The 10544-nt window shown below is 44.6% G+C and overlaps 1 protein-coding gene across 1 annotated transcript in view; it reads right to left on the bottom strand.

Annotated features, from left to right (window-relative positions):
• MAPKBP1 (mitogen-activated protein kinase binding protein 1) overlaps positions 1-10544 on the bottom strand; it is a 56945-nt gene that overhangs the window by 21185 nt on the left and 25216 nt on the right. Inside the window, exon 3 of the mRNA XM_021707514.1 lies at positions 8960-9051. Coding sequence (XP_021563189.1) covers positions 8960-9051 — 92 coding nt within the window. The remainder of the gene's footprint in view (positions 1-8959; positions 9052-10544) is intronic.

Below are 10544 nucleotides of genomic sequence, written 5' to 3'. Positions count from 1 at the left end.
AAAAAAAAAAAAAGAAAAAAGTTGTGCAGGGGGGCAGCAGTTGTAACAGGAACCCCATCTACAGTATCCCATACAGGACTTGCTGGGTACTAGTGACTCAGGTGTAGACTCCTCCAGATTCACCTCCAAAGGGCAAATCTTCCAGCTTCAATGATTCTAAGAGGTAATGAGCCTCAGATGTTTCCTAGGGCATCCCTGGTTGTGGTCCTCTTTAGATACCTGAAATCCAATGCCTTTCAAGTAAGTAATGAGTCATGAGATCCCACTGGCATCTTGGTTTCTGAGACACTTTAAAAGTCCCTCCTCAAAGGCATGAAAAACACTAGGTATTAATAACCCAGTGAATTACAAGGCCTCTGGTATAGAGCTATCAGTATGCTTCTCTCCCCTCTGAGGACTCTTACAAGCAAGGTCAAAATGGTCGCATCCAAGTCCCCTCATTCATTCAGGTCTAGCCACCATGGCTGCTGAAGAACAAGTGTTCCTCAAAGAAGTGAATTGATTCCTCCTTTCCTTAGGACCTTTGCATTTGACTCTCCCTCCATCTGGAATACTCTGATTCCTTCACTTGTTGATTCTTGTCATTCAGCTATCAACTCAACTGATACCTCCCACTGAACCCTGGCCACTCAATTCTAAAGCAGCACTGCCTCCAACTCCCAGTTATTCACTTACTATATTTAATTTTTCAGAATACTTAACCTCTGATAAATATCTTGCTCACTGACTTATTTGCATATTTACTGTCTGCTTGACCTTCTTGAATCTAAAACCCTACAAAGGAAGTGACCTTATTTATTTATTTATTTATTTTTGAGTTGGATCCTCACTCTGTCGCCCAGGCTGGAGTGTAGTGGCATGCTCCCGGCCACCGCAGCCTCGACCTGCTGGGCTCCAGCAATCCTTCGCCTCAGTCTTGCAAGTAGCCTGAACTACAGGTGTGCGCTACTATGCCCAGCTAATTTTTTTTTTTGATTTATTGTAGAGATGAGGTCTCGCCAAGTTGCCCAAGGTGGGTCTCGAACCTGTGGGCTCAGGCAATCCACTCACCTCAGCCTCCCAAAGCACAGGATTACAGGCTAAGCCACCAAGCCCGGCTTGTCTTTTTTTTTTTTTTTTTTTTGAGTCAGGATCTCTCTCTGTCACCCAGGCTGGAGTACAATGGCACAGTCAGGCCTCACCACAGTGTGGACTTCCTGGGCTCAGGCAATCCTTCTGCCTCAGCCTCCCAAGTAGCTGGGACTACAGTTAAATACCACCAGGCTGGGCTAATATTTTAATTTTTTGTAGAGACGAGGTCTCACCATATTGCCTAGACTGGTCTCAAACTCCTGGTCTCAAGCAATCCTCCTACCTCAGTCTCCCAAAGTGTTTAATTTACAGGTGTGAGCTACCATGCCTGGCTGACCTTGTCTGTCCTATTCACTAGCTGTATATCTGCTGTCTGGGCTACAGCAGTTTTTCAACAAATAGCTGCTGCACAAATGAATAAATGCATGTATGAATAAACTATTTTGGAAAGCACTAAGGAGCCCTGGCTTCAGATGTGAAATATGCAGGGAAACCAGGAGAAAAAGCACTGAGGGCATGATGCTTATGTGTGTTCCTATGGATGACTCTAACTGGATGCCTGATCCAAGCCTTCTCTCAGGTCCACCTGGTCTCTCCTCCATCCCTGGCAAACACCCCACAGAGTAAGAAGGTAACTCTGTGTTCCTCCAGCTCGGATGTCAATAGAACACAGTTCAGGAGGAGATTCTGTGGCTTCACACCCTGTCCAATGCTTTGAAACTGAGGTTTCAGAATAAATTCCAACATGGACTGAATAAATGGAGAGCCTACTCAGGAGATCTAGGTTTCCTTCTTCTCTTCCCCATTTAAAGCAACCAAGAAGTTTCCTCTTAGCCGCTGGATAGGCCCAGTCCCTTTGATAGGACACTTCCCACTCCACTGGGTCAGGAGCAGTGCTGTACAGAGCATTCACCCAGGGCACTCTGGCAACTGGGGCTAACTCCCAGGACTGACTGACTCCATATGGGCAACAGGGACTGAGCTGGGTTCTAAAGCCCCTGGACCCTCCTCTAAGCCAACTGAGGAAAGGGCCTGACTCAATGATCAGTGTTCAACTAAACTAAGACCCTCGAAGAGGCTGTCTAGGGGTCAGTCTGGTCCTGGAATAGGGGGCCTTGTGCCAGGAAACAACAGCAAGAGAAGAGCTCTAGAGAAGAGAAGGAGGAGCAACTTAAACTCCGCCTGGAGCTCCAACCCACCTCTGCCTGAGGAACACTGCCCACCCTCCTTCCCTGTGCTGTTTCATTTCCTTTCAGAAAACTTTGTTTTGGTTTGGTATTTGCTGCTAGGCCTCTGGCAGAATTTTCTGAGTTTTGTTTCTCTTGTTTCTAGGATACCTGAGCTGGCTCCTAGAGCAACAAGCACAGTAGGAACAAGAGAGTGGGGGGTTGGGGGCAGTGTTAGGATTATTAGATAGGAGAAGACAAGGAGGGGGGAAAACAGCCTACTTGGGCTCACTTAGACTTTGGTAGCCCACCAGGCACTCCAGAAGCATATCAGGGAGCTCTAGCACAGAGCAAAACTTAAACACCCAGAAATAAGCCATTTGCAAAGAGAGAACCTGAAGTTCTAAGAAATCAAAAGGTCTGGGAACAGAGCAGGGCACTGCCCAGGTCTGGCCTCGGCCAAACACACTCAGGAAACCTACTAGAGGTAAGATCAGGGAAGCCACCATACACCACCTGGAAGGACAGTGACTCCCAGGTCCAAGCACTAGGCTGGGACCTGCCGATAAACATAAAAACACACCCTTAAAGGTGCCAGGCCTGGGGTCTAGGGGCGTGTGGGGAAGGCGGGGCAGGACTCCATGTCCTCCCAGGGCAGGGACACAGGGCTCAACATGCACTCAGCAGCACCCCAGGCCTTTCCTGCCTATTCTACATCCAGCTCAAGCCCCACCTCCAACAAGAAGGAACCTGGCTTTCCCAGGCAGAGGCAGGAACAGATGAAATTCCCCTGAGGTGGGCTGCACAGGGTAATCCAGCAAGAGAGGTCCTTCATCAGGAAGCTTCTGGAGGGGAGGCCAACCTAGTCTCTGCCAGGCAGAGCCAGTGTGGCTCCCACAGCATGCCCCCCCCAGACATTAAACACCAGAGGGCCACTCAGGAAAGACCCTGACCCAGGACCTAGGGGTAGAAGTCTCACTGGCATAGACTGAGCTGCCCATAAACTGGCTCTTCTTATTCAATGGCAGGAAGGCAGCTTAGAGAAAAAGCAGCTTTTAAAAATTAGCAGAAAGTGTGGTCTCCCCCACCCCATGCCATTTTAAGAATCAGAGCTCTACAGTGACACCACTTGGGTTGGAACCCCAATACAGACATTAGCTTTGTGACCCTGAGTGAACCACTAAACCTCTTTGAATCCCAGTTCCTTTCTCTAAAATATAGGGGTGCCAGGCATGGTGGCTCATGTCTGTAATCCCAGTACTTTGGGAGGCAGAGGTGAGAGGACTGCCTGAGCTCAGGGGTTCAAGACCAGCCTGGGCAACCTGGCAAGACCTTGTCGCTACAATAAATCAAAAAATTAGCCGGGTGTGGTAGCACGCATCTGTGGTTCCAGCTACTTGGAAGGTTGAGGCAGAAGGATTACCTGAGCCCAGCAGATGGGGGCTATGGTGGCTGTGAGTGTGCCATTGCACTCCAGCCTGGGTGACAGAGTGAGACTCTGACTCAAAAAATAAATAAATAAAATAAAATAAAATAAAGGGGTGATAATAGTACCAAGCTTATAGGGTTGCTCTGAGTATTAAATAATTCACAGGAAGTGCTTTACAAGTGCCTGGCACAAAGGCCAGGTGCGGTGGCTCACACCTATAATCCCAGTATTTTGGGAGGCTGAGGTGAGAGGAATGCCTGAGCCCACGGGTTCGAGATCAGCCTGGGCAACTTGGCGAGACTTCATCTCTACAATAAATTAAAAAAAATTTTTTTTTGACAAAGCCTCCAACAACTACCACTGGGGAGAGGAGAACCTATTCAGTAAATAGTGCTGGGAAAATTGGCTGATCACATGCAGAAGACTAAAACAGGACTCCTGCCTATCACCATACACAAAAATTAACTCTAAATGGATCAAAGATCTAAACATAAAATCTCAAACTATAAGAATCTTAGAAAATGTAGGAGACACCCTTATGGAAATTGGAACTGGCAACCAGTTCCTGATCAAAACCCCAAAAGCCCATGCCATAAGAGATAAGATAAGCCAGGTTCGGTGGCTCAGTCTGTAATCCCGTGCTTTGGGAGGCTGAGGTGAGTGGATTGCCTGAGCCCACGGGTTCGAGACCTGCCTGGGCAACTTGGCGAGACCTCATCTCTACAATAAATCAAAACATCAGCAGGGCATGGTAGCGCACGCCTGTAATTCCAGCTACTTGGAAGGCTGAGGCGGAAGGATCGCCGGAGCCCAGCAGGTCAAGGCTATGGTAGCCAGGAGGGGCCACTGCACTCCAGTCTGGACGACAGAGTGAGACTCCAACTCAAAAAAAAAAAAAAAAAGAGATAAGATGGATAAGTGGGACCTCATCAAACTGACAAGCTTCTGCAAAGCAAAAGAAACCATCAAGAGAGTGGGGAGACAGCCCACAGAATGGGAAAAAATACTTGCCAACTGTATATCTGATAAAGGCCTAACATCTAGGATCTACAAGGAACTCAAATGTGCAGAAAGGAAAAAAACAAACAGCCCCATTGAAAAGTGGGCAAAAGACATAATAGACACTTCTCAAAAGGAGATATACATACAGGTAGCAAACAGACACACGAAAAAGTGGTCAGCCTCACTAATCACCAGAGAAAAGCAAATCAAAACCACATTGAGATACCACCTAAGCCCAGTAAGAATGGCCATCATTAATAAAACAAGCAACAACAGATGCTGGTGAGAGTGCGGAGAGAAAGGAACACTTCTATACTGCTGGTGAGAATGCAAACTAGTGCAATCTCTTTGGAAGACAGTGTGTCGATTTCTGAAAAGAACAAGAAATTGACCTTCCATATGGGCCAGCAATCCCCCTTTTGGGAATATACCCAGAGGAACTCAAGCCATTTTACCAAAAAGATACCTGCATGTTTGTTGCAGTTCTATTAACAATAGCAAAAACATGGAACCAACCATGCTGCCCATCGAAGCTGGACTGGATAAAAAAACAATGGAATATTATGCAGCCATAAAGAAGGACAAACATATGGACTTTTCAGCAACTTGGATAGATTTAGAATCTATCATACTCAGTGATCTATCACAGAAACAAAGAACAGAGTACATATGTTCTCACTCATAAGCGGATCTTGAACAGTTATCATAATTCTAAAAGAAAGGGATTGGCAGTAGTGGGAAACTGCCAGGGGAAGGAGGGGCACACCTCATCAACAAAGGTACCTGCATAATGAACATTTATATACTTAACCCTGAACTGTAACTCACCTTTTTAAAATAAAGGAAAAAAAAAAACTTAGCCAGGCATGGTGGCACATGCCTACAGTTCCAGCTACTTGGAAGGCTGAGGTGGAAGGAAGGATTACCTAAGCCCAGCAAGTGGAGGCTGCGGTGACTGTGAGCGTGCCACTGCACTCTAGCCTGGGCGACAGAGTGAGACTCCAACTCAAAAAAAAAAGTGCCTGGCACAGAATAAGTACAATCATGTGCCATATAACAATGTTTTGGTCAATGACAAATGGCATATACAACGATGGTCCCATAAGACTACAATGGGGCTGAAAAATTCCTATTGCCTAGTGATGTCTTGATGATCCTGATCCTGTGCAGTCTTAGGCTAATGTGTGTGTCTGTCTTAGTTTTTAACAAAAAGTTAAAAAAAAAACAACAACTTGAAAACAGAAAAAATCTTATGGAATAAGAAATATAAAGAAAATATTTTTATGTAGTTGTATAATGTACTTGTGTCTTAAGTTGTTATTATAAGGGTCAAAAAGTTTAAAAAATTAAAAAGTTTATAAAGACAAAATGTTATAGTAAGCTAAGATTAATTTATTATTGAATAAAATTCTGTTTTAAATTTATAGATACATGGCTTCACTATTCTGCCCAGGCTAGTCTTCAATTCCCAGCTTCAAGCAATCCTCCTGCCTTGGCCTCCCAAAGTACTGGGATTAGAAGTATGAGCCACCACACCAAGCCAAAAAAACAATTTTTTTTTTCTTTTGAATTGGAGTCTCACTCTGTCACCCAGACTGGAGTACAGTGGCCACTCCCAGCCACCACAACCTCGACCTGCTGGGCTCCGCCAATCCTTCCGCTCAGCCTTCCAAGTAACTGGAACTACAGGCGTGTGCTACCATGCCTGGCTAATTGTTTTATTTATTGTAGAGATAAGGTCTCGCCAAGTTGCCCAGGCGGGTCTCGAACTCGCAGGCTCAGGCAATCAACTCACTTCGGCCTCCCAAAGCGCGGGATTACAGGCTGAGTCACTGAGCCTGGCCCAAAAAAACAATTTAAAAACAAATTTAAACAAATTTAGTGTAGCCTAAGTGTACAATGTTTATAAGGTCTGTAATAATGTATAGTAATGTCCTAGGCCTTCATACTCACTGACTTACCCAAAGCAACTTCCAGTCCTGCAAGTTCTATTCATGTAAGTGTCCTGTACAAGTGTACCATTTTTTATCTTGTATACTGTATTTTTACTGTACTCTGTATATTTGTAGGTACATAAATACTTACCATTAGTCTACAATTGCCTTCAGTATTCAGTACATTAACACGCTGTACAGGTTTGTAGCCTAGGATCAATAGGCTATTTCATATGGCCTAGGTGTATAATAGGCTAGACCATCTAGGTTTGTGTAAATACACTCTGTGGAGTTCACACAATAATGAAATTACAGTGGCCCTTCATATTTTCCTGTTCCTATGCCCACTGGCAAGGAGCAAAGAGAACTAGAACCAGGAGAGGTCAAAGCTTCTACCTTCTGCAGTGGCCTAAAGAGACTATGATTGGAGGTTTCTCATTTGAGCAGAGGAGAAAAAGGCAACAAGGGAAAGAACACCAGTCCCAGTTCCTTACTTCTCTTCCATGGCACTGATCTCTCTCAAAGTGACTAGAGCAGATGAATATTTATAGCAATATTATTAATAATAGCTAAAAAGAGGAAACAACCCAAATGTCCAGCTGAAGAATAGATAAAATGTGGTATAACCATATAGTGGAATATTACTCAGCCATAAAAAGGAATAAGGTAGTGATACATGTTACAACATGGATTAACCTTGAAAACATTGCACTAAGTGAAAGAAGTCTGTTACAAAAAGCCAAAGAGAGTGTTATGATTCCATTTATGTGAAATGTCCAAAATATGCAAATTTATAGAGCTAGATAGCAGATCAGTAGTTGCCTAAGGATGAGGATCTGGAGTAGGGGGGCAGGAATGGAGTGTCTGTTAATAGGTATGGGGTGATATAAATATGTTCTAAAATTGATTGTGGTGATGGCTGCACAACTCTGTGAATATACTAAAAACTACTGAATGAGGTATTTTATTTAATTAATTAATTTATTTAATTTTATTTATTTATTTATTTATTTTTTGAGTTGGAGTCTCACTCTGTCGCCCAGATTGGAGTGCAGTGGCCCCTCCTGGCTACCGCAGCCTCGACCTGCTGGGCTCCGGCGATCCTTCCGCCTCAGCCTTCCAAGTAGCCGGAATTACAGGCATGTGCTACCACCACCGGCTGATTTTTTAATTTATTGTAGAGATGAGGTCTCGTCAAGTTGCCCAGGGGGGTCTCAAACCCGTGGACTCAGGCAATTCACTCACCTCAGCCTCCCAAGGCGCAGGATTATAGGTAGAGCCACCAAGCCTGGCTTGAATGAGGTATTTTAAATAGGCAAATTATATGGTATATAAACTGCATCTCAATAAAGTATTTTTTAAAATAACTAGGAGGTAGTTATTGAAGATGGTGCCAGGAACTGCGTATAACATAAAGTATGAATCTGTGCTGGAACTGATGCAGAGAAAAGAGATCGCTTCTATACTGTTAGTGGGACTGTGGAAAACAGTGTGGCCATTTATAAAGATCTAAAATTCAATTTTCCATATGACCCAGCAATCCCTCTTTTGGGAACATACCCAGTGGAATTCAAATTATTCTACAAAAAAGATACCTGTGCACACGTTTATTGCAGCACTATTCACAATAGCAAAAATGTGAAACCAATCACGCTGCCCATCAAAAGTAGACTGGATAAAAACAATGTGGGACATATACACGTGGAATATTACGCAGCCATAAAGAAGAAAAAAAATTATGGACTTTGTAGCAACTTGGATGGATTCAGAGTCCATCATACTCAGTAATCTATCACAGAAACAAAGAACCGAGTACCACATGTTCTCACTCATAAGTGGATCCTAATACTACAAGAAAGGGATTGGCAGTGGCGGGACACTGCGAGGGGAGGGAGAAAGTGGGGGAAGGCCTGTAACATCAGTAGGGGTACCTGATCCCAAACCAGGCAAAATGAGGATCAATGCGAGGCCCAAACTTCACCTGTATGATGATCACTTACATACCTAATCCTAAATTGTACCCCATATCTTTAAAATAAAAATAAAAAGTTAGCCTGCCTTTGCAGTTAGAGTTTTTTTTTCAATAAATCAATCATTTCTGATCTAAAAAAAAAAAGTGTGAATCTGTATGTATCTGTGGAGGGGCTGGATGACCAAAAAAGCAGGACAGGGTGGCAACAAGGACAACACCCAATAAAGAGCATTTATTTACCTGGCCTGGTATGTCTTTACAAAACTGTCACCAAAACATTAATGTGGATATATCTTCTAGAAGATACCAGAAAATCCCTGCCCACCCCACCAGTTCTACATGGCTCTAAATTCCCATGCAACAAGTCCTCTTTCAAGGCACTTACCCAGCTGGGTAGGCAACTAAACCTGATCGGGGGTCACAGGCAAGTCCTCTGCCTCCAGACACTGTAATTCCCAGCACCTTCTCCAAGGTCACCTGTTAGAGCAAGACAGAGAAGTGGCATGTTAGAAACAGTAGGTTTGGGAAGTAGGTGCTAAGGTACCTGGGACCATCCTGAAGCACTGACTGCTTTCGAGGTGCCCTTTTCTTCAGAATAGAGCTATGACTTCTCCAGGTTTGTTCTGGCCATAAGCTTCTTGATCACATGTGAAAAATACAATGTGTATCACCTACTTTTACCAGGGCTCCGTCTGCTGGTACCACAGCAAAGAAAAAAAAATCAACTGGTTAAAGCACAGCTCATTGCCACAGAGAAACATGCATTCCCCCAATACAGTAAGACAATTTATAAGCCAGAGTCTTGGGTCCCCAGACTGGGCTCTGGGTCTATGAGACTCGGGGGAGGTCACTGATCTTCTTGCTTTGGCAGGCATGAAGGAAAGGCTACTCTGCCCTACCAAGACCCAAAGGAATGTTAGGTATCAATTAGGTGACTCATAATATCCCTGACCTTTGCATTCTATCACGTTCTTCCCCTCAATCGAGGGTTCTACCTCCCAAATGTCTGCCAGTTCATACAGACTCCAAGCTGAGGAGGCAGAGACATGACTTAATGCTGTGTTTTGCAAAGCATCGAAGCTCAGAGTTACTCTAATTATTATTATTAGGCCACAACTTTCACAGAGATGAAAAGAAAACATGTAAACAGTGCTCAGAGATTGAGACGACATGGCCATAGGAGACATTTATCACTCTCATCAGTATTGTTACCCCCCAGTCTGCAGCCCCCAGGACTCACATCAAACAAACTTCAGATTAGTTCACTCATTGGTCTTTCTGCTAGATGATGCCATGTGGGATTGGACTGCCCTCTAACCTCTTGCTTAACCCTCTACCTCACGCTCTGCTACTGAGTGTTTTGTGTGCCATGCCAGGTCCAGTCTCCTCCAGCACTGTCTGCACTCCCTGCATGGACCCTCAAAGGTGTCTCTGGTCTCCCTTGGCTCAGAAAGCAGGTCTTCTGAATGCAGAGTGGCCCTGTAAACAGGCTAGAAAGCACTCTGTTACGAGTGAGTTTCTAGAGAAGGGAAATTCAGAATCAATTAGGAAAGTTTTAGGATTTTTCCTCTCTAACTGTCCAAATTGGAGAATCGAAAATGCTCCTGGCCGGGTGCGGTGGCTCATGCCTATAATGTCAGCACTTTGGGAGGCCAAGGTGAGAAGATTGCCTGACCTCATGGGGTAGAGGCCAGCCTGAGCAACTTGGTGAGACCTCATCTCTACAATAAATTTTTAAAAAATTAGCCAGGCGTGGTGGCGCATGCCTGTAGTTACAGCTACGTGGAAGGCTGAGGCGAAAGGATCACCTGAGCCTAGCAGGTCAAGGCTGCAGTGGCCATGAGCATGACACTGCACTTCAACCTGGACAACAGAGTGAGACTCCAACTCAAAAAAAAAAAAAAATCCAGGCTCGGTGGCTCAGCCTGTAATCCCGCGCTTTGGGAGGCTGAGGTGAGTGGATTGTCTGA

The sequence above is a fragment of the Carlito syrichta genome, unplaced genomic scaffold (assembly GCF_000164805.1).
Source record: "Carlito syrichta isolate Samal-C Ts95f unplaced genomic scaffold, Tarsius_syrichta-2.0.1 Scaffold47086, whole genome shotgun sequence".
Lineage (NCBI taxonomy): Eukaryota > Metazoa > Chordata > Mammalia > Primates > Tarsiidae > Carlito > Carlito syrichta.
This window is presented reverse-complemented; position numbering and strand designations above follow the sequence as displayed.